Source organism: Natrix helvetica, assembly GCF_964273705.1.
Source record: "Natrix helvetica genome assembly, chromosome: 2".
Lineage (NCBI taxonomy): Eukaryota > Metazoa > Chordata > Lepidosauria > Squamata > Natricidae > Natrix > Natrix helvetica.
In genome coordinates, this window is record NC_138552.1 from 188762211 (window position 1) to 188786834 (window position 24624).

At 40.8% G+C, this 24624-nt stretch overlaps 1 protein-coding gene and 1 long non-coding RNA gene across 2 annotated transcripts; one reads left to right on the forward strand and one right to left on the reverse strand.

Moving 5' to 3' along the window:
- Positions 1 to 2495: 2495 nt before the first annotated feature.
- Positions 2496 to 12797, reverse strand: LOC309388548. The gene is made up of 3 exons (XR_014174801.1): positions 12624 to 12797; positions 11892 to 12005; positions 2496 to 2841 (listed from the first exon to the last, which is right to left on the reverse strand). It is a non-coding gene; the product is annotated as an uncharacterized lncRNA (long non-coding RNA).
- A 3187-nt stretch (positions 12798 to 15984) lies between these two features.
- Positions 15985 to 22178, forward strand: MARCKS (myristoylated alanine rich protein kinase C substrate). Its single transcript, XM_081940626.1, has 2 exons — positions 15985 to 16942; positions 19005 to 22178. The coding sequence occupies exons 1-2, from the start codon at positions 16841 to 16843 to the stop codon at positions 19770 to 19772; spliced, it is 870 nt and encodes a 289-aa protein (XP_081796752.1). The 5' UTR covers positions 15985 to 16840; the 3' UTR covers positions 19773 to 22178.
- Positions 22179 to 24624: the final 2446 nt, after the last annotated feature.

Consider the following 24624-nt stretch of genomic DNA (forward strand, 5'->3'; position numbering starts at 1 on the left):
ATGCCAGTTGATAAGAATTGATAAGAGAATAAGGGTTTTATTCCAGACTTTGCCAAACTACATAGAGTCATGGAAAATGACTCCACTTCAGGTTGCTATCTGTAATAAGGGTTGAGCAAGATCTATCAACTGCAATTCCCTGTTCTGTGCTTAAAACATTACATATGTGATTAACATATTATTGTTCGTAGCCTTTATTCCTCCCATTCGTCCTCAGTTCGTTCTTAGTATTGCAAGTCTCTAAATTTCCGAAATGAAATGGAGATTCATAATTTCCATATTATTTCAGAACTTGCAATTAGGTTGAAAAAGGAGAAAATAGAGAAGTTACACAGAGAGAAGGGATCACAGATAACCAGGCTGCTGGGTGAAGAACAAAATGACAAAATATTCATTGGGGATTCACAGTGCAAGTTCCATGATTTATATACAGGTAGACGTCAATTTATGACCACAATTGAGCTCAAAATTTATATTGTTAAGTGAGAACTTCCTTAAGTGAGTTTTTGTCCCACTTTACGGCTTTTTACACCACATTTGTTAAGTGAATCACTGCAGTTGTTAAATTAGTAACATGGTTGTTAAGTAAATCTGATTTCCCCATTGATGTTGCTTGCTAGCAGATCACAAAAGAGGATCACACAACTCCGTGACACTGCAACCATAATAAATGTGAGTCCTTTTTCAAGCATCCGAATGTAAACCACGTAACTGCCTGGATGCTACAATGGTCATAAGTGTGAAAAATAGTCAGAAGTCACTTTTTTCATTGTAACTTTGAACGGTCACCATATGTACTATTGTAAGTCAAGGACTACCTACACTGGCACCTAACATTGAAACATGGATTCAAAAGGACAAGGACTGCACATTTTATACTTTATTTTATAGTTTTATCACAGTTTATGGATAGGACCAGCTTGTATAGCTCTATCCCTCTCCCAACAAGAGCTTCAGAGGAATGTATGAAAAAGTTTCATGTAAAATTCCTTCAGGCCCTGCATGCCCCACCCCACCCCAAAGCTAGTTAGTGCATGTCCTGGATAGGAAGAAGTCCTCTTCTTCTGTTGATGGTATCTTCCAGACACGCTCATTCACACAAAGCAGCCAAGACCTAGTTTGGTATATACAGTAGATTCGTATTAGCTAATAAAACAGTGAAAATTTAATTTCTATAGACCAGACATGAATGACTAGATTGTAATGAAGCCACACGGTTGTTTTTTCTTTCTCAGTCTAAGGCTACACTTCATTCTGCATTGCTAAGTTTGACCCTATCAATTCCAGAAGACACATTCTTAATCCTATCTGGAAGAAGATTCTGATGAAACATCTACTATATTATATTTTTCTCTTGTTATACATGAATCTTTATCATACTGAAAGAATTATTAAGCATGAAGATACAGACACAAATTCATCCCATAATTATACATAGCCAAAGATCTCTAAGGGCTTTAAGTTTTATCTGCCGCCCAGGGATGGATTCCTACCAGTTCTAACCTCTTCTATAGAAGAGGTTCTACAAATCTACAGTGTCGTTTAGAACCGGTTCCAGCTCCCTTCCCCCCGCACGTCCGCACGTCATCAAGATGAAGAGTGAGAGGAGGAATTCTGGGAGTTGAAGTCCACAAGTCTTAAAGCTGTTAAGTTTGAACACCCCTGGGTTTTTTTTTCTAAAGGGTTAGGGGTGCAAGGGTCTTGTAACTTGACAGCTTTAAGACTTGCGTGCTTCAAATGCCAGAGTTTCTGAGCCAACATTTTGGTTTCTAAACAAGAGTGTTGTTAAGTGAGTTTCACCACATTTTACAAGTTGGCCACGCCCACCCAGTCACATGGTTGGCAAGCCACTCCCACCCAGTCACATGGCTGGCAAGCCACTCCCACAAAACAGGCCACACCTACAGAAGAGGTTCTAAAAAAAATTTAAACCCACCACTGCTGCCGTCTATCTTTTTCCCCACTAATATTGCTTAGATATTGCCTTTCAAATTGACCTTCAATCTCCTTCCTTTGGTATTGTTAATGGGCAGACATTCCAATACTCCATTTCTCCAATGCCACTGACCTTGTAAAAAGACATGGAAATATTGTCAGGTGTTCTTCGACTGTCCCTTTTATGAACTTATTTGTGTCATTTCTATCACACTTGTTTGCCATGCTGCATTCAAGTTTGTTTCATTTGTCTTCACCCACCAAAATGAGGGAATTTCCAATCGTCAGATTTAGGGGCACTTCTTGTAAATGTGGGCAAATGTGCCAGGTTTAGAGAATATTTTAAAAATTCTAAAGATAAAGTCAGAATATTTTGGGTTTCATAATTCATTTGGTTCTCTCCGGTTCGGGTGAACCGGTAGCGGCAGCTGCAGGAGGCTCCGTCCACCCGCCCCGACCTAATGCTCACATTTGTGAACCGGTAGGGAAGGTAAGTGAATCACACCACTGATAAGGGCATTTATTGTGCTAGTTTTACAAATGTAGCATTTTTTTTCTGCATAAAAACAAAACAAAATGTGGAATTTAACATCATACATTCCAGAATAAATTATCTAGTTGTATTATTTATATGATGGATGATGACAATGAAAGGATAGATACTTAGGGGCATGGATGATCCTTGTAAGGAGACTTGGATCTTTCTGCATTGTATATCAAGCATTTTGTGTGCCATCTGGTAACAAGAGCATAGAAATTTGACTAAAGGGAATAGCCATCTGCTTTTGTCAGAAGAGAAACCACATGCATTGCTTGACGATTGATGAAACCCATCTGCAGTCCAGTGGGTAAGAAGGGAGCTTTGCCTTCAGCATGAGGGAAAGATGTTGAGTTTCTAAAGATCATCTAAGGGAGAAGAAAAGCTATCTTGATTTATGCTTCTCAGTAGTCACTGTTTCTTTCAATATTCCCTGTTAACATACATACTTCTTCGGGGAGAAAGTGGTAGACTTTCCATTTTGCAGATTATATTGTATTTTAGAAAAAAAGCATTCATATATACCAGACAGAACTGGATGTGTATTTTGAGTTTTAGTAAGAGTGACATATCCAGATTTCTTCCATTTGGTTTCTTTCAACCAATTCATTTAATTTCTGTTCTCAAGAATATGGTAAAAAATTGAAGAGTATTGCAATCTAATTAATCCAACTCTGTGCTTGAAGAAAGAAGTCAAGCACTTCAGTGTCCATGAGAGAATATGTTCTGGCATCTAAAGGAAGGTCACCAGAGAAAAAAGCTCATCAGGGATGGATTAACTCTTGACTTTGGTACTTCAAGCTGGGCAAGCCTGATATAGCATTTCACGTAATAGCACAATGACTTTTATATACATTTATATCACCAACCTTTTCAAGTAGGCAAGGGCAAGAAACAGATACTGCAAGGATTTTAAGAATGCTCCTTTACAGGTAGTCCTCAACCTACAACAGTTCGTTTAGTGATTGTTTGAAGTTACAACAGCACTGAAAAAAATGACTTATGACCATTTTTCACACTTATGACCGTTCTAGCATCCCCAGGATCACGTGTTTTACATTCAGATGATTGACAACTGATTTACAGTTATGACGGTTGCAACATCCCGGAATCATGTGATCCCCTCAATGGGGAGACCAGATTCACTTAACAACTCTGTTTCTAATTTAACAACTGCAGTGATTCACTTAACAAAAGTGGCAAGAAAAATCATAACATGGGGCAAAACTATTTAAGAAAGTTCTCACATAACAACATCAATTTTGGGCTCAATTGTGGTCATAAGTTGAGGACCACCTGTATTGTTTAGCTAAAACAGAATCCTGAAAACATGGCCAAAATCAAGGTGGAGCTATTTTGAGTTTATTTCTCATGTCCAAGATTTTCTTAATATGTCTCTCATACCTTCCCAATGTCAGCTCTAAATTCCATTAGACATATAAATTATTTGCTTCATAAGCTATGGACCTTATCAACAAAAACTGGCAATGTATGGTAAATGGGTTCCCTCCTGTTACATACAATGTTGGGGAATTAGAAGTCTTTCCACAGATTTTTAGTACTGGAATTTTTTTCAAAAATAAAAGTACCCTTTTTTCCTGACGGATGAGAAATCCAGGGGTACAGCTACTGTATATAACTAGGTTTTGTTTGGATAGGAATGATCACTGGGAATTTATGTACAAGAAAATGTATGAGAAACATATTCTTAAATCATTTCCCACGAAACAATTGTTTCCCACAAAGCAGAGGAATCTTTAAAATATTTTAGATTTACCCAATTCCAGCTTTCTGCTCCTAGTTATCTGTTTCCCGGGGTGTCATATTCTGAACTGAGACATTATTACAGAATACTCCATTTACAAATCATGCATTATTTTCCAAGTAACCAAACAATAGTTATTCATTGATTCACAACAGATCTGGTCCACACCACACCATATTCAAGTAATGTATATGAGGTGGGAAAAATGTCCTGGTGGGGAAAAATGCACTTAGCTTTAGTGAAACAGGAAATATGGCTCTATGATAGGTATCCTGTCATGTTTACACCTTCAGCCATCTCTTCATTTCAAAGTGAGTTGTGGTTTCAGTCCCATTAGCACTATTTTATTTATTTTATCAAATTTATTGGCTGCTCATTGTACCGCAGTGTGTGTGTGTGTGTGTGTGTGTGTGTGTGTGTCTGTCTGTCTCTCTCTGACACACACACACATATATATTGCTGAGGTTATTATAACTGCCTAACATGTAAAATAGCCCAAGTTCAAATACCAGTAAGTGTATGGCTAGCTGATGAGAGCTAAATAGCTTGAAATAGATCTATACTAATCTCCCTTCGTTTATTTATCAGCAAAAAAAAAATTCAATACAAAAATGGTTTTCTTCCTGGAAGGCTCCTAGGGTGGAACTGAAAGGCAAAAGGGAAGCAGTATGCTCCTTCCCATATTTGGGGCATACCAGGTGCCTTGACAAAACATCGTATGTATGTATGTATGTATGTATGTATGTATGTATGTATGTATGTATGTATGTTTTCGGAGATTTTCACAGGTGTAGGTATGCTGGTCTTGTTGTATTTGGGTCTTTGTGGAGTGCTGGCTTTGTTTCAGTAAGTGGAATGATTGGTTGTGTGGTTGTATCATGATTGGTAGATTGGTGCTGGCTGTGTGCCTGTTGTTGTTTTGTGTTGTAACGGCCTGGGTGGTGGGTGGGGTTCGTTTGTTGACTAGAGCTGGTTTCCAGATGTCTGGTAGGTAGGAGGTATTGTCACGTTTGTTCATGTTGTGGGGGTGTTTCTCTATTTCGATAGCTTCCATAATTATTCTCTTGTTGAAGTGTTCAGTTTTGGAGATTAACCTGGTTCCTTCAAAATTAATTTCATGTCCTGTAACTTTAAGGTGCTGGAAAAGGGAGGACGTTTTTTATTTTTTTATTACTGCGTTCATGTGTTCTGCGATGCGTGCATTTATTCTCCTGTTCGTTTGTCCTATGTATGTTGCGGGACAGATTTTGCATGGTATTTCATAGACTCCTTGGTTTTCTAGCTGGATTTTGTCTTTGGGGTTTCTTAAGATGTTGGCTATTTTTTGGTCAGTGTTGAAGGCTGTCTTGATATTGTGTTTGTGGAGAATTTTGCTGATTTTATCTGTGGTGCCTTTGATGTAAGGGAGGAGGGTGATGCCGTTGTTCTGTTCTGTGTCTCGGCTTTTGGGGGGAGTCTCCCTTTGGATTAGGTTGGTAATTGTTTTTCTTTGGAATCCGTTGGAGATTAATACGTTTGTGAGTGTGTAATTCAGTTTTCAGGTGGTTTTTGTCAGCTAGGCGTTTGGTTCTGGAGATGAGAGTCTTGGCTACACAGTTGATCTGTAAGAAACCCCAAAGACAAAATCCAGCTAGAAAGCCAATTCTGAACATGTTTCATGGCAGATGCTCTGGCTTAAATTATACCACTTATTTATGACAGTATTTCCCAACTTCATCAACTCCTAGGTGTGTGGACTTCAACTTCCACTATTTTAATTAATAGTATGCTGGCTATAGAATTCTGGTTAAAGTTTATCCTGAAAATTGCCACCATTAAGAAAGGTTGCCATATCTGTGACTCAATAAAAATATCAAATGTCAAGCATTATGAAATAATTCAAGTCAAAAGTTACATTTATATGTATGGTGGACATTTGATAAAGCAAAGAAATGTTGGAGTAGGATTCATACTCTAATACAGAAAATTCTTAAAGTGAATATAAACCTAAAACCATACACTTTTCTTCTGGGCTTAATGGAAGAAGACTTGGGAAAAAATTGGAAATTTTATCTTATATATGTTGATGGCAGCAAGACTACTTTATGCACAAAAATGGAAGGATATTTAGATTCCTACAATGGACAAATGGCTGCAAAAGTTGATGAAGTTAGCAGAAATGTCTAAACTGACTGTTTTGATCAAAGAAAACAATATAAGTACTTTTGTTTCTAATTGGAAACCACTTCTGGACTTTGTGCTTGAGGTGAAAAAACTGAAACTTTGATTTTGGGTTTTATTGATTAGATAGATTTGTCGTTATAGAAATGGCTAGTTTATATTATTATGGAAAAGTAAAAGCTAAGGTTTGATGTTAATGGCTTATTCTACTGCACCAGAGGGAGTGGGAAGCCAATGACTTTTTTTTTTCTTTTTTCCTTTTTTATCTACACTTCTTTCTTCCCCTTTCCCTCCCTTGTTTCCTATGTTTTGATTTTGTATTTTTGTGTTTTATACTTATAAGCTAATAAAACTGTTAAAACTTGAAAAAAAGTTACATTTATGAATGTCCCACATCTTCATTGTTAAATGTTCTTTTTCGGTGGTTCAAGAGTTCTGCAAAGCTCAACAACTACTTGGCCATTTATTTTTATTTCCAAAGAACAACTCAAGCCAAATGAATATTCCTTACAAATGTTTTCTGTTTAAATAAGAACAATAGAATGGTGGATAGCCAGCCCTCCCACTGAATTTAAATGGAATTTTATCCCACAAAAGTACATGCAGAATGCAACAAGCAGGGTACTATAAATGGATCTCTGAACGGAGACTTGGGGTTATGAGGGGTCCTTGTGCTTGTTTTCTTGCAGACCTTCCATTACTCTAACTAGGTAACATCATCAGTGCTAGCAGTGTTACCTAGTTAGGGTAATGAAATGTCTGCAAGAAAACAAGCAAGCTCAGAGAGCACTAAGGTCCCCTCATTTCAACCCTGAGCTACAAATATTCCCCTTTATTGGTACTTGGGATTATGCATTACATAAAGCCATAGTTTGTTTTAAGCCTGATTTACTTTAAAAGCCACCATAACTGGGGTTCGAGTACTGCATTAAGCTTATCCCATGACATGATGCCTGGCTTTACACAAAATGCTCTGCTAAAACTAAACATACCATACCATTATTCATTAGCATGATAGTTTACATTAGCATGAATAATGAACTCAACCAATGCCTTTGACCAATGTTAAGGCAAGCTTCTTCAAATAGATGTTTTCCAGATATATATTGGGATTAAAAATCCTAAAATTCCCAGCCAATATGACTAGATATGATTGAGCTTCCCAACCCACACGGAAGATAACAGGTTATTTTATTTTATCATTTTACTGTATTTTTATCCTGCCTTTATTATTTTTACAAATAACTTCAGGATGCCAAACATTTCCAACGCACCTTCCTCCTATTTCCCCCCACAACAACCATTCTGTGAGGAGGGTTGGGCTAGGAGAGAGTGACTGGGCCCAAGTCACCCAAGGCAGAACTTGAATTCAACAGTCTCTTGCTTTCTAGCCTGGAGCCTTAACTATTTAACCAAACTGGCTAAAAGAAATCTGTCTAAAGAAGGACACATTCACAGCAATGACTATTGTATCTCCTAATGAAAAGAATCCTTGTCCTTAAGAGCAACAGATGTAAGGTAAACATTGTGATGGTGTATTGAACTGTCATCTTGTTATATGAGACATACAAACAATGCAGAGCTACCTTAGGAAACCATTTTGAACTTGTTTTATAAAGGTAAAGAGCAATAGCCCTTAGACTTACATACTATTCCATAGTGCTTTATAGTACACTCTGAGCGGTTGACAGAGTCAGCCTATTTCCCCCAACAATCTGGCTCCTCATTTTACTGACTTTGGAAGGATGGAAGGCTGAGTCAACCTTGACCCGGTCAAGATTCTGGCTGTGAGCATAGTTGGAAGCTGCAATACTACATTCTAACCACTACACCACCATGGCTCTTCGTGCTGGTAAATGTTGGTGAATGCTTCAATCTAAGTTTTAATATCATAGATAATAAGTTTTAATGTTTTGAATTGTTCTATGCAATGGTATGGGAGAGGAGAAAGAAATAATTTTATGAGAAAAAATGTAATGGAACTTTTAGAATTTTATTTTGGGAACTCAGTTATTTTTTTAAAAAAAAAAACATACAAACTACACCAAATAGTTTATGTAATCCAAGCCGTGAGAAAGTTTTCCCTTTACAATCTTCTAATACATGTTTTGGATATGTTGTGTTTCATCAGAGACCGTTATGGCTATGTAACTATTCTGTGCGAGGAATCAAAACTCTGATTCAAATTAACTTGCCAAATTAACTTGACATCTGAATCAATTTGGATAATTTCAGATGCTGCTTTGCACATGTAGAAAGATATTCCCCGAATATCTTTTCCAAATTGAAAACTGATACCAAGTCTCTTCCAAATATGAGAGCTGCATCAGCCTTAAACTAACACTACCACTGTGTCACTATCATACTATAGAAATGGCATAATTCTTGGAGAACCAATGCACAGAAAATAAATAGGCTGGAGGTATGCCCTCTGGAGCTTTGTGATGACTCTTGCTTTGCAAAAATCTCTATAGTACAACACTTCTTACATGACACCCATCCTTTGCAACACTATACCACCCAAGGTTAAGTTGGCCCATTTCACTTGCTGCAGGTCTTTCAGAAAACCTGGCATGGGGATCAGGAAAATAGTTGAACCTGTACTATAGCTTGCATGGTTTCCTTGATGGCCATGGCATGCTCTCATTGTTCCTAATTTAAAGTACTGATTTTTAATTTTTGTTAGTCTGCCTGAGTTGCATTTAACAAAATACTATTTAGTAAGATGGGTGAAGATGGATGTGTCAATTGAAATCAATAAGTTTCCGTTCCTGAAGTCAAAGTGCAACTCTTCAGATGTGAATCAAGTACAGTGGAACGCGGGTCATCAACGTTTCTGACCATGACCAAATCGGGTGCCGACCAAAACACCCGCTAAATATTTCATTCTGTTTACAAACACATCCTTGGGTGGCGATCAATCAAAGCCACAGCAATTTCCCCTTCCACACCTTTTTTTTTTTTTTTTTGGTGTGTTGCATGCAGAGTCAGCCTTGCTTCCAGTCATGACCAAATCAGGTGCCGACCGAAGTCCTGGAACAGATTACAGTCATGACCGGAGGTTCCACTGTAGCAATTGTGCCACTCTCCCTGCACAATCATCAGTGTTCGTTTGGGTATTTTTTTCCCTCCCTGCCAAAACAAGCAAACAAGAATTATGAGGCAAGGCAGTGGCTGCAGCCCCAAGTTTTCTACTTCTATACTGTCCAACTCCAGTAGTCCCTCTTCTTTATCATTCCCTAGCTTTAAGAAACAGCTGGGAAATATTTCCATACTGGCCCATCCTGCTTTAGAAGGTGATGGATAGTTACTTCCTCCCCTCTCCCCACCAGTGTCTCAACCAGTTTGTTGAATAACTCCCATCGACTATGCTCATATAACACACTAAACCCAAATCACATTTTTGGCTTAGCACGATGCCTGAACATAACATCATAATTATGTTAACACTTTTTAGAGTCAAGTGTTTTAAGAGAATTTTAATCCCAGCTTCTTTATACTTCTATACTTCTGCTATTGGAACCCAATACAATTTTAAAATGGTAATATCCTACTTTTTATTTCTATGAAAGCAATTTTGTTGCTACTTCTCCAGGGTAGCAATTACTTTTGCCTATCCTGTGTTTCCATGTTGCAACATCTCTAAAACATTTGTTACATGTGGACTTGACTACCTTTTAATACACAAAGGGTGTACACTTTCCTCCCAGGACTTGTGCTTTTTCCGAGTACTGTAACCAGAGGTGGGTTGGTCCCGGTTCGGTCCAGATCGGGCGAACTGGTAGTAGCAGTGGGGGGAGGCTCCACCCACCTGCCCGGATGATTCTGTGCATGCACAGAAGCATCACGCGTGCCTGAATTGGTAATAAAAATTAGCAACCCACCACTGTAACTGATGACCAAAAACAAAACAGCTTTCAAATACCTTCCTTTCAAAGAAGCTCCCTTTAAATTTCACACAATAAACAACCGCATATTGATTTATGGTAGTGTTTTCAACCATGACAAGTTTAAGATGTGTGGACCTCAATTCCCAGAATTCCTTAGACAGTATGGCTATCTGGGGAATTCTGGGAGTTGATATCCACACATCTTAAAGTTGCCAAGGATGAAAAGCATTGGTTTATAGCATGCTTCTGTGTATTCTTGATTTGTGGTGTGACATTTAAAAGCTTCAAATGGGAGGTTGTGGCACTCAAAATGTGTCTCGTGTGTGTGTGTGTTAATTATGTAACATTTGATCTCAGAAAACCATTTAAGAATCTGAGTCCCTTTTCTGCAAAATAAAATGTTGAACTTGGCTCACAACACAAAAGAACAGTGAAAATTGATATTTATAGCACATTTTATAGGATATACTCCCCTTAGAATATAACACTTGTAACTTGGCATGATTAAAGATAATTAATCACATGTATAGCACTTTTTAATGTATTAAGTTTAACAGCATGCTAAAATTCCAAGGCTATTTTTACAGATGGGTAACACAATTCAACCACCCAAAGTCACCAGGTGAAAGTCACTTGAACTCTGAATTTGGAAGTCTGAATGCTAGAACACCATTAATTTTACAATTTGCCTGGCCTATGTGACACTACTGAGGTAAATAGATTACAATTGACCAAACAGGTCTCCTACTGTTTAATTCCTTTAAAACCAGGGAGAATTAGCAGATATCATTCTATCCACAGACAACATTGGTAGGGCAAGGGTGATCCATGTTTGACGATTTCTACTGCAATTAAGCACACATTTCTCTCTTTTTTCTTATCTGTATCAATGTAAACAATTCTGAATGTCCAGTATAATGGTCCTTACAAATTATGGAGGAACAATGTGGGTACTTAAATTTGTACAGTATTATAAACTGTAAACTATAAACTACAACCATGCTAATTGCAATTTAATCAATAAGCCATGTTCAAAACATGACTTTCCACAAGGCTTAATCCCAGTTTGAGTTAATGACAGAGAACATGATTTACCTGAAGGAATCTACCAATTTAATCATTAATTATCTCCTGTTTGTTAAATTACTGGATTTGGGGGGGAAACCATGGAAAACTTTGGTCAATGAACAGAGGCCTCAACTTTTCATCCAAGGCCCATATCTGATTGTAAATCATAGAAGACTTTAGATATCTATGAGACCACAGGGACAAAGTTATAATTTCCACCCTACTTTTTGCATGTGGCTGTGATTTAGGATAGTTATTTTTTACACTAGTAGGTGTGATAAGTATTAACATGTCTTTCTTTTGGCAGGAAATACCATAGCTGCAATTGCTGCTATTTACAAAATTAACCAAAAAAATGAAAGTGCCTTCGGTTTCTTCTTAGCCATTCCAAGCATAATTCCACATTTAACTATTTAAAATATGGAATTGTATCTTAAATGATGGAATAGTGTATCCAAGTTTATGTTTTAAAAGTAATTATAAAGTAAACTGAAAATGCAGCAACACCGAAGTCTTAGATTTGGGCTTTGTCTACCTCTGTTTAGGGGCTAGGAATGCTGTTGCTGACACACTCTGAAGCAGACTGACTTACATAACATCTCCCAGTCTTATGCAACAAGGTGGCACTGCAGATACTTCTCCAGAGTGCCTCAAAGGAAAAACAAAGACACAACCTGAATAAATAGGATTGTGCAAAAGCAAAATTCCAAAATCATTGATACAATCTCCACATAATGTATACAGGATCAGAAAATAATTTTTCCATACAGCATCTACTTGCTTCTGGGAATTCTAACTGTTCTCTCTCTCTCTTTATTTTATATTTATATCTCAGTTAATTAAGCACTGTAAAACCAATAGGGAAAAAAGGCATGATACATTGATGGCTGGTGCTTTTAACACATTTATTGGAGATTTGTAGCATGACTGTAAAATGAATGTTTAAGTGATGCCTTTTTTTAATCTTTCAATTTCAAATTATTTCCACCAGACCTCTTGTAATATTGATACTCAACCTTTTTTTTTAAACACACGTCTTTTCTTGATGTTTGACCCAAAAATACCCCTACTCTCATTCACTTGCTGCTAATAAGTGTGCATAAGGCTGAAAACAAAATAGTTTTAGGGGCGGTTTTAACTGGTGAAAATGTTAATAGCATATTCCACTTGGAAAATATAATTTGAGTGTGAGTGGTGCAGTGATGAAGGTGTTGGATGAGGACAGGAAAGACTAGTTTTAAGTCTAGCTTAAGACATGGATACTCACTTGTCAATGTCAGACACTTTTCTAACAGGGCTGTTCTTCTGTGAGACAACTAGAAAAAAGGAGCACTGTATATGCCTCCTAAATCTAAGGCAGGGTATAAATCAAAGCAGCAAGCTGGCTGCCTTATTTATAGCAACCAATGGAGGCCTCAGAGTGAAGCAGTGGGACTGTGGAAGTCACCTTTCTCTTGAAGCACTTATCTCATACCTCCTTCCATGAGCAAGAGTAACCTAGTTAACTAAAAATGTGTATCTGCAAGAGCAATCCAGTAAAACATTAAGAGCCACTGGCTGAATTTATAAAACTCGGGACTAACCCTTGGTTAGTTTGTGACTCCACCTGCTGTGTGTGGATCCAGCCAAGCGTGGTTATCTAGGCCAGTATATGTTGAGCAAACCCACACAATTTGAGCAATTCAGGAAACCATGGTTTAGCTAGCTACTGGTAAGCATGTTGTGAAACCACTTTAACTGGTGGATTCAGATTCAAATCTTCATTCAACCAGTGGCTTTTGGTCAGCCTCAGGGTTGTCATTAAAGATAATAAGGATAATATTTTTTAAAAAAAAATTAGAAGCATAAGCTGCTTCGGTGCTTTTAAGGAATACTGTAGAAGAATACTTGTCTGCTTTGTTTTTTTAAAAAAGCAACTAAATCCTCTCCCATTGCCAATCAGCAGAAGGCAGGAAGGAGATGTAGAGAGGACATTCATGTCAGGAAATTCCAGACTTCCCCAATCCTGCTTCTCAAGAGCAGCCACAGAATTGCAACAAAAAGAAGAGGCACCCATTCTTCTCAAGTTTATCTAAAAAGATCTGCACCACAACAGAAGAAATTGTGCACTAAAGTGGCCAGATGTCTGAAGCCAAGAATTCACGCAATTCCCAAAAAGGAGATGAATCTACCGCGTCTGAAAAAAGCAGGCGTTTGATGAAAGACCGCCGTTTACCCTCTATTTTTTCCTAGCACACGTGTGGTTTTTAATCTTCTCTTTCCCCAGTTTTTCTCTTCCACCTCCCGCCATTTTCCTTTCATCTGCTTTTGTTTCTAAGGCCTAGAGATAAACGACTGCAAGCCTCGGCAGCCGCGTCTTCTCTTACAGCAACCCTCCAAGTCCAAGGCGTTATTCCTGACGATAACCCCCTGCAATGTGTGTTTCCAAGACAGGCGGGGAAACCGAGCGAGCCACGGAAGAATCCCGTTCATACGACTCGGAACAACCGCTCCTTCGGCTCGCAACCGGTCCCTCTTGGAGTCTCCTCCCCGCCGCCTGGGGGTCAGCCCATCTTCCTCCGCCCGCCAGCCCTCCCTCCCTCCCCCCCTTCTCCTCCCCTTTAGGGTCCATCTGTTGGGCTTTTCAAGCAACCCTGCTCCTCTAGCGCCTGGCTCACGCGAGCCCCTCCCCTCCCCTGAGAATCTTCCCCAGCCGTCACCTAGGAAACTAGCCGATACCGAGTAAATAGGCACCCCTGAAAAAGCAATGCAGCCGGTAACAAAGAAGCAATAAAGGAGCCGAGCTTCTCAAATGAGACTTAAGAGAAAGGAAAGGAAAGGAGGGAGGGAGGAGAAGAAGAAAAAACACAACCCAGACTAGCTCAGTTTGTCTTCTCCACCCCTTTTGATGCAGATGCTGGAAAAGAAGCCTCTCGCCGCCTTCTAGACAGAATTCGCAGCAATTTGAACCAAGGGAAAGCAGATAATGCAGATGGAACGTAACCGCGGGGGTTCTCCCCCCCTTTTTCTTTTCCCCCAGTGAAGAAAATCAACAGGCTCCAAAGTGCATTTTACAAGCGCCTTGGATGTTAATGGCTTTATCCAGATTACGTTTCGGTTCGGGAGTGCCACATGTTCACAAAAGGGGGTCGGTTTTCTTCCACTATAGTTCTGCCGACTGCCTGCCTGGCCCGGGTTCCCTAAAGGACGATAAGCCATGCTTGTCGGCACTATGCATGTCTGCCAAAGAGACAGAGACAGAGAGAGAGGCAGCTTTAGGGAAAATAGAGAGAGTGAATAATTCATCAAATTGAAACAGCGTGTTCGCCACCCCCCTTCCTAAAAAGAGAAGGGGGGGGATGAAGATGCGAATACAAGAAACGCGTTTTGCACGAATGGCTTTCCATCCGGAGATCCATATTCCCGGAGTAGATGAAACGGGAGAAAGGAATTGTATCTGAAAGAATACCGCGGGGGGAGAAATGGCAATGAGGAAGGAAGGAGGAGTTTGATGTAAAAAAAAAAAAAAGCCTTGTGGTGAATTTTGCCCGCTAGAAATGAAATATTCCTTGACTGAGTGCCATCTTGCTAAAAATACTAGAATGTTGGCAGTACTGGGCTTGGGGGGTCTGGATAGCGGCAAATGCATAAATCTGCACTCATCATACAATGAAACGGGAGGGGGTGGGGAGAAGAGAGAAAAAGTACATGCCATTAATCTTGAATTCTTCACCTCCCCCCCCCAAAAAAAAACCCAGCCCACCGGCTTCTTAACGTTTCCGGGGGAATATATGTAGTTCGCTCGACCCCCTTGGTATGTGCTTTGCAAGCAACGAAGCGAGAGATGATCCCCCCCCTCGATATTTCCTATGGCTCCACTGTAGTGATTTAAACCCACGGGATAGAAGAAGCAACTCAGCAAGGATTAAGCAGTTAAGCGCATCTGCTCGCACTGGCATGGATGAGGTTGTGGGGAAATGAGAAACTCTTGATAGGATCCGGCTGCTTCGTGCTCTTAAGACGAGACCCCCGCCCCTTCCTTTCGCAATCTTGGCATTGTCATACAATACAAACCATCATGGCTCCGACAAGCAACATATAAAACGATTTAGATTTGAGCTCCATTGAGTTTGGAAGCCTTTTTCAGTTACACGTGGATGCTATTTAGACACACACGGAGAAACCGACATTCCTACGGTACTAGCTTCCTCATTAAAAAAAAGGGGGGGTCGCATTCTCGGCAGTTTCCCAAAAAGATTGAAATCAGAACTAATCAGGCAGCGAAATTTAATTAGAGCTGTAGGCTCCTCACACACACACCCCCACTCCGTATTGTTGGGGGAACGGATTAAGCGTTCTACCGCCAAGGTAACAGCGGCAGCTGCTTTAAGCATTTTTCACATCTGGCCTACAGACCTCATAATTTTCAACTCATGATCTCCCTTAGCGAAAGTCGATCTACGTGGTTTAAATACCTTCCAAATTGGGAGAATTGAACAATTGCAACCAATTAAAGACCAACCCCCCTATCTGTTGATTTCTCTCTCTCTCTCTCTCTCTCTCTCTCTCTCTCTCTCTCTCTCTCGTTTTTTGGAAGAAGCTGGAGTGGGCAGGAGGAGAAATAGAGGGGGCGGCAGCGGGGGCAAGAAAATGAAATCACAAACGCACACAAGTCAAACCATTGTCTCTAATTTAACAGGGGTGGGGAGGGGGAGAGACTCAAGACACCAACAGAGTCTACCAACCCTGCAAATCAAAATCCTCCCCCCACTCCCCTTTATTTATTTTTACGGAGCATTTGGCAGGGGGCAGTAAACACCGTGTATCCTTCGATTTTTTTTCTTTTTAGGAAGAAATCAGAGCACAAGTCTTAATGCCACTAATTTATTTATGTTCTTCGGAGTATTAATTATCAGTCCAAGGCCGAATTCAAATTATTGCAATCGCAGCTCCATTGTTCGCTCCAATTGGAGGCCCCGCCCTCTCTTTTGTCTGGCGGCGCGTTGATTGGTGGACGGCGGGTGGGGGTTGCCGTCAGTGCTTGGGAAGCCCATTCATCTGTGCACTTGGGCGTTGGACTCCGCATCTTATTAGCGACCAGGGAGATTTCTCCATTTTCCCCTTGTCTACAGTACGGCTACAAATCTGGGATTTTTTTTATTACTTCTCCTTTTTTTTTTTGTACTAAACTTGGGCTTCTGATATTTTTGCTCGACTATTTTCCTGCCTTTTTATCCCCCTTTCTTCTGCTGCTGCTGTCTTTTTTTGACCTTTCCAGCTTTATTAAAAAAAAGGAGTGCATATATTTAAACGTATTCGGCTCTCTTCTCTTTTTCCCCCCCTCCTCCCCCACTGGTGTGTGTGTGTGTGTGTGCGCGCGCGCGCGTGTGTGTATCTCGCTGTTCTTCAGGCTGCTGGTCGACCAGCATTTTATACGAACGAACCTACTGTTCTTTGTTTGCCTTCTTTTGGATCTGCCGAGTTTTCTTTGTTGAATAAACCAGCATGGGCGCCCAGTTCTCTAAGAACGCTGCAAAAGGCGAAACTACTGTTGCTGAAAAACCCGGAGAAGCGGTAGCTGCATCTCCTTCCAAGGCGAACGGACAGGTAAGAAGAGGAGCGGCTAATGGATTGTTACTGGTTTCTGGGCAATGAGTGCAATGTTTGTTCTGCTTCCCCCGTTCTCTTTCTGGTAAGGGGGCGAATGGCTTTTCAACCGATCGCAACTCTCTCTTAAAATAATAATAATAAGTGGCTGTTTATGGCACCGTGTTTATGTGGGATTTTATTCTGTTGTATGTGTAATGCAGTGGTGAGGGGGGGGACAATGCGAGATGCTTGCCTGCTGGATGGTGTCTTCTTCCTAGCTGGTCTCCGCAGGAAGGCTAATTTACCACCTCCCTTTTGGGGGGGGGGCTTATATGTGCTTTGGTGGTCGGATTGAATGTGCTCTCCCGCGGTTTCCTGTACTTTAACAGACTGTCTCTCCCCACCCCCCACCCCATCTCCGCCTTTGGCGCCTAAGGGAGATCTTGTTGATCGTGATAGAACTGTCGGAGATACCTGAAAGCAAGATTGAGGTTAGGGGCGCTGGAGTGTTGTCCGCGTTATAGAGGGAAGGGGCTGTCGTGCGTAAATTGTCCTTCTCCATCTTGCTTGGCTGGCTTTGCTCGTGCGCTTGGGCTTTTGGTGGCCCCCTTCTATAGTCCCTTTCGCTGTGGCCCGCTTAAGGCAGATGCTCTTCTACAATTCGGCCGCTTTAGGGTGAGAATGCGGGGAGGCGCTGCGTTGTATGAAACGTAAAGGGGCACACTTCCTGGGAAACTGGCCCCGCGTGGGTTCCTCGCTGCGGCTTGAAACTGGGATAGCGGTGGGTCTTACGAGGGTGTTGCAATCCGCCCCGTATCCAGGCGCTTCCCCCCCCCCCCAGTAGTGGGGTGTAAGGTAAATGGGGCTCGTCCCACCCGTGCTGGCGGCCGGTGCCACCAGAAAGATGTGCCACCCTGTCGTAGTTGCTCCAGAAAGAAACCTTGGAGGCGCATTCAGCCCAGAGCCAGACCGAGCAACAGATGTGCTCGTGTGAATGGTTGGCAAGCGCTTCTTGCCTCGATTATACCGAGGCGGAAAAAAAGGAAGGTTGCCCGTTTTCTGCTTTGGAACGGAGGAAAGACTATAGGAGAGAAAGGAAAGCGGGGCTTGGGTAGATAGAAGCGGACGGGGAGCTTTGTTCGCTCATTGGAGCCGATTCTGGCCGAGCTCGCTCCTCCCTCAGCGTTGTTCCCTGGGCTGTCCCACCGTCGGCCTCGAGGAGTGCAAGACGGAGCCATAGTGCCCTCTAGAGGCGGACGTTTGCTTGGTAGCGGCTGGGATCTGGAGAGAGAGAGAGAAAGGAAAGCGCGGAACGAGGGCCGGGCGATGTGTCTGGAGAATGATGACGCGGGCTTCTCCCCGCGTAGCGCCCCTTAAGAGAGTAGCCGGGGGAAAGGCGTGGGGGGCGTGGCTTGACTCGGCTCTGGGGGGGCGTGTTCTCCTTTCTACGCAGCCTTTGGCGACACGTCACACGCTTTTCCTCCCAAGAAAGCCGCGGAAAAGGTCTGGGGCAAAGTGCTGCCACAGACCACCAATTTATGTCTTGATCTCGCTCTGCCTCTCCTTGACAGCTTGTAATCCTTGGCTGGTGGCTTTTATTTATTTGTTGTTGTTGTTTTTGTTGTTTGGATGCCTTTTCAGTCAATCTTGAATCCCTGGCAATAGCATGGATGACAAGTCCCTGCAGTTTTCTTGGCAATTTGTTTTTGTGGTTTACCATTGGTTTCTTTCTAGGGTGGAGAGAGAGCGACTGGCCCAAAGTCGCCCAGCTGGCTTTCTGCCCACGAGAACTCGCTGTCTCCCATTTTTTTTAAGTCTGGTGCTTTAACCGCTAGAATGAAGGGAGGCTGCTGTGGCACAGGGCTTCAAGACCCCAGTTGCTCCACTTTTGCTTTGGAGATAAGGAGCTGGCAGTGGTTTTTTCCTTCCTTGGTGCCTTCTGGATTGGAGTTCACATCCCAGAATTTCCCCATTGGGTAGATAAGAGCTTCTGGGAGATGAAGTCTCCAATTGGAGGCTGCCTTGCACTGGGTCTTAAGAGAGTGTGCCCTCCAATAATACAGTCATTTTCCTCTTCCAGGAGAACGGCCACGTGAAGGTGAACGGCGATGCCTCCCCAGCAGCTGCAGAGGCTGTCAAGGAGGAAGTCCAAGCAAATGGCAGTGCGCCAGCGGAGGAGTCGGTCAAGGAAGAGCAGAGCCCGTCCGAGGCTGCCTCTGAAAAGGAGACTGCCGAAGTGGAGAGCACAGAGCCCGCCTCTCCTGTGGAAGGGGAGACCTCCTCCAAAACCGAGGAGGGAGCAACCCCGTCTTCCAGTAACGAGACCCCGAAAAAAAAGAAGAAGCGCTTTTCCTTCAAGAAGTCTTTTAAGCTAAGTGGCTTTTCTTTTAAAAAGAACAAAAAGGAGTCTGGGGAAGGAGCGGAGAACGACGGGGCGGCTACTTCGGAAGGGGGAAAAGCTGACACGGCGGCAGCCGACGCAGAGCCTGCGGGCAACGAGGAGGCCAAGGCTTCTCAGGAGGTGTCGCCTTCCACCCCTGCCGCTGGTGCCAGCACAGAGGACGCCAAAGAGGAAACCGGGGATTCCCAGGAAGCCCAGTTGGAAGAGACTGCCCCAGAGAAGCCTGCAGGAGAGGAGGCCAAGGCTCCTGAAGAACAGAAGCCGGAGGAGAAACCAGAAGAGGCGCCAGCGGCTCAGGTCCCAAGTGCTACCACCGAAGCCACCTCAACTGAGCCAGAGGCAGCCAAAGCAGAGGAGCCGGCAGCGGCAGCAGCAGCAGCAGCTCCTTCACAGGAAGCTGCCTCCGAGTCTAGTCCAGAAGCTCCACCCACCGAGTCGGCGGAGTAAAACAAGGCAATGAAAAGAATGGCAATTTTGAGATGATTGAACTTTTCTTCCCCCCTGTTTGTTTGTTTGGAGTGGTGCCAGGTACTGGTTTTGGAGAACTTGTCTACAACCAGGGATTGATTTAAAAGATGTCTCTCTTTCTCTCTCTCTTTCTCTCTCTCTCTCTCTTTTTGTCTCTACCCACAGATCCCATCTCAAATCATTCTGTTACCACCATTCCAACTCGGTAGAGGAGAGACTAAATGCCTCCCTTTGCCTTGTTCCTCCTCTTTTTTTTTTACATCAGTATTAATGTTTATTGCATACTTCGCATCTTTATTCAAAATGTAAACTTTCTTTTCTTTTGTCAGTCTATGGACATGCCCATATATGAAGGAGATGGAGGAGTCAATAAGGGATAGCAAATGAAGTGATAGGGGTCACAATGGGGAATTAGTGGTGCAGATAATTTGCCAAGAAAATGTGCCACGGGAAATAAGGGGTTAGTCTTTTTTTTAAAAAAAGAAAGTTATTACAATGTATTTTGTGAGGCAGATGTTCTATAAGGTTTACAACACTACAAGTCTTGATTAAGAAAGAAAAAAAAATCCAATACTCAGATTTTAAAAAAAATCATAGTCTTAGGAAATTCATTTAAACCATAGGAACTTTCACTTATCTCATGTTAGCTGTACCAGTCAGTGATTAAGTAGAAATACAAGTTGTATAGGCTTTATTGTTTATTGCTGGTTTATGACCTTAATAAAGTGTAATTATGTATTACCAGCAGGGTGTTTTTTAACTGTGACTATTGTATAAAAACAAATCTTGATATCCAGAAGCACATTAAGTTTGCAACTTTTTGCCACCCTGCCCATTTTTTTTTTGTAAAATTGCAGTAATCTTGGACCTTTTAAAAAAAAACAAAAAACCACACACTATTTTAAACTCAACCAAGCTGTGACAAAGTGGAATGGTTACTGTTTATGCTGTGGTATGTTTTTGATGACAGCAGACAATGCTTTCTTTTTCCAGTTGTCTTTGAAAATAAAAAGAAAACAATTTCAGATGCAATGGTTTTTGTGTAGCATCATGTCTATCATGTTTTTTTTGTAAATACTGGAGAAGCTTTGACCAATTTGACTTAGAGATGGAATGTAACTTTGCTTACAAAATTGCTATTAAATTCCTGCTTAAGGTGTTCTAATTTTCTGTGAGCACACTAAAAGCGAAAAAAAATAAATGTGAATAAAATGTAGAATTTGGCTGTGTTTCTTTTCTGGATACTCTTGATAGCTTAGTTGATTTCTTGTATTGTTTAAATTTGTATAAAAAAGGCACTTGTTTGCCCCTTAACATTACTCTCAATTTCTGTAGTATAGATTGCATGGCCTCCTGGCCCTATTAAAACCTATATCTGTAGACAGAAGATCTTTAAGGCCTTCTAAATAGATGTGTGAATTGGATTTTAAGCTGGCCATGCCAGTGTGGACACCTGATTGACTAATACTGAGTTCTGGGGAGAAACTAGATTAAGAGACCAAATGTGTTCACAACCATGTTTGCACCAGTTGACTTCAGCTAGAATGGGTATGTATGTAATCAAATCCTTAAGGATCGCCTTAGTATATTAGTTATTTCTTAGCTTGAGTTGACTTGACACTTTAGCTGTGGTTGTTTGGAATGTCTTGGGGACTGAACCTGAGCTTTCCAACAGGGACACCAGAATTCAGGTGTCAAGACAGCAAAAGGTCCAATCTTACATGCAAGTTCTTAACCATTTTCAACATTACTTCAGTGCCTAACTTAAAACACAACCTTTTCTGGAAGTTTGGGCTAGAGTTAAAAAAAAAAGTGTTTGTTCTACCAAATGAATGAGCAATACTTTTTGTATATTACTCCCAACTATACATTAACAAAAATTGCTATATTTGTCTATAAAAGTCACTTGGTGCTTGCCTTTTAACTGTTCAGACATTTGGGCTAATTTCCACCTTGCTGCTCAGGGCAAAACAGGCCTTAATAAAACAGTAGTAGGCTTTTGTAAAAACAAGTAATGGAGTATTAATGTTGTTGGAGGATGGAAATTGATTCAAAAAAGCATTGTTCTTAGGTTTATAGATGAAATTTAGTGTTACATTTAACTTGCCTTCCCTCTATTTTCAGTTGTAACTTGCTTTAGAAGCAATTACACTTTATGAGCGAGTGGCACATTAGCACCTTGTTCCCTGAAAAAACAAAATCTGGGCTGAATGAGGTTCAATGGATTCCATTCCGAATACATACTCTTACTCAGCTATCCATATATTTTTTTTTTGGCTTGTATATATACTCTGGTCACCCTGGTATTTCTCTGTAGTGTTAGAAATGTATTGACTATTATGCTTTAAATGGCCATGGGATGAAATAAATGGATGTAAAATCTTCCATACCAGTGTCATTTTTGGACTCCATCTGTGAGACACTTTTCTAATCGTAATTCTTGATAAAGTATTGATGTGGTTGTACACCTGATCTGTGACTCTTGGCCCATCATGTGTTTTTAAGTCATTAAAAAATAATAAAACTAGCTGTCATTTACATCTGCATACAGTGATTTAAATGGAATTATTTCTTTTATCCCTCCACCCAAGTTGTTTCAGCTGGGCCAAAGTAGGACACAGGCCTGTTTATGCATTGCAGATTGTGGGGTTGTGTCATATCCCTTGTCATTATTTGCTGCAACTGTGTAGAGTAACATCTAGGATTGGATTTGTCTAGGTAGAATATGTGGTCTTAAAGCTCTTAGAGCTTAATGCAAGTTTCAATTTTTTAAAAGAAAGATGGCATTGCTGTTGTGCCAAATTCTTAAAATATAACCCCCAAATTTTTACTAATTTGCTTTGCACAGTTTTTCTTTAAAAGGTATAGATTAAGTGCATACATAATACAGAAAGTAATTTATGCAAAGCCATGTAATGAATGCTTTGCTTTATTTCCACCAATACATCAAGTTCTCCAATAGAAAGCAAGGTGTAATCTAATAGAGTAGAGCTTTTAATTACACAATGCAGAAGCTGGATAATTTGTCTTGGTATTGGAAACTGGTTTTAATTTTACCAGATGCCTAGTGGGTTACCTAATGTTTTGGGCTTCACCTTACCAGTATGGCCAGTGGTAAAAGATTGGGAGAATAGTGAGAATGCTAAGAAACACCTTGTTGCCTCTACAGCTTGCTGCAAAGTCTACTAATCTTAACTCCTTTTTAAAACATTAGGCTGTTTACTAGTACAACCATCCCCTTTTTAATGATTTTCTATAAGTTTAACACACTAAAATGAAAATCTCTGCAGCTTCTAAAGAATGAGGAACTGGTTAATATTTTTGGATGGAGTAGACCAATAGCAGATGCTGTAGAACATATATGTATGCTTAGATGTATTTGTACATGAAAAACTTATAGGATATTTTAACAAAATATAAGTTTTTATTATAACTTTGGAATGCCATAACTTATTTCCTAATTTACCTGGAATAAACATTTCAATAATACTAAGTATCAATAATACTTAATATTACTGAAATTTTAAGATCAGCTCTTAGCAACAATACAGTCAAGGGCTATATAGACACCCAAGATGGTAAATCTAATTTGTGAAGATGTAAATAATGAGGAAAACTATTAGAAGTCTCATAATCATGAAGCAGACTTCATCTGTCTCTCAAAAGAAAACCATAAAGAGCTGGCTCTTTCTCCTGGCACTGGGCAAGATTGGCACATGTTTGGTGGGAGGCATCCAAGGAAGTTAACTGAAGTGCTGGGGTTTTATTTTTATGGGTTTTTTTATTATGAGCTGTCCAAGCTCGCGTTCTAACATGGGAAGCCATGCAGACCTTGCAAATACATGAGTATAAATAACCATCAAAAGCAACAATGATTTATTGTAAATCAGTGGTTCCCAATCTTTTTTCTTCATTACTCATAACCACAAGTCAGGTAATCCTTTTTTACCCAATGTGGCTAAAACACTTCAATTTAAAGGTCCCTGTTGTGATTGTGCATTGGATTTGTGTGTCATCACTCAAAAAGTCATTTTATCCAATTTTGAATAATTTACCCAGGTTTGGGAAGCAATCATTTAAGTTTATATGCCATCCGATTCCCAGCAACTCTGGGTAGTTGATAAATATAATATACAGTGACTAAGGCTGTCTGTACCAACCATGAGTGATTATGAGAACTTCCATGTATCCCTAAATATTTAAAAAGATCTGTACTGAGTATTACATGCAATATTTGGTAAATGGGATTTTGAAAGGGTTTCCAAGGCTTTAAGCTATTACAAATACTGCATAGCAAAGGGGCTTTTTCAAGAGGCAACTGGACTTTCTGGTTCTTCTTAGAAGACATTTCACTTCTCAGTTCTGACTGGCTGGTGGGGAATGGCAGGATTTATACTCCTTGCAGACAGCTGGTCATTTGCATTCTTTTAGCAAGTCTTTTAAGGTCACCTGGAGGTTTATCCTGTGTCATCAGGGTCACCTGAGTGGTGCAAGTGGGTGTGGAGCTTTCTTGGAACTGTTGAAAAGACTTATGTTGTAGATTGGAGATAGATGATGTCGTATCCCCCCCCCCCCTCTGTTGAGCGGGCTGTTCAATTTTGATGCAGATGTCCTATTCGACCCATTTTTCAAACCAGTGGCCCTCTGTCCAAAATGTGGTGGTCTCTGTCTTTTAAATGCAAATGGGCTGCTAAATCTAGTCCTGATAGGTTTGTTCTCCTATGTTGTGGCATATGCTTATGAAGTGGTTTTTCCCCAATGTAGGTCTTGTTCCCCCATCTATCTCCAAACTACAACATAGTCTTTTCAACAGTTCCAAGAAAGCTCCACA

Bases quoted from the DNA above. Each gene is read 5' to 3' on its own strand.
- MARCKS (XM_081940626.1), top strand. From the start codon at position 16,841: ATGGGCGCCCAGTTCTCTAAGAACGCTGCAAAAGGCGAAACTACTGTT. The intron at 16,943-19,004 runs GTAAGAAGAGGA...TTCCTCTTCCAG, and splicing joins CTTCCAAGGCGAACGGACAG to GAGAACGGCCACGTGAAGGT.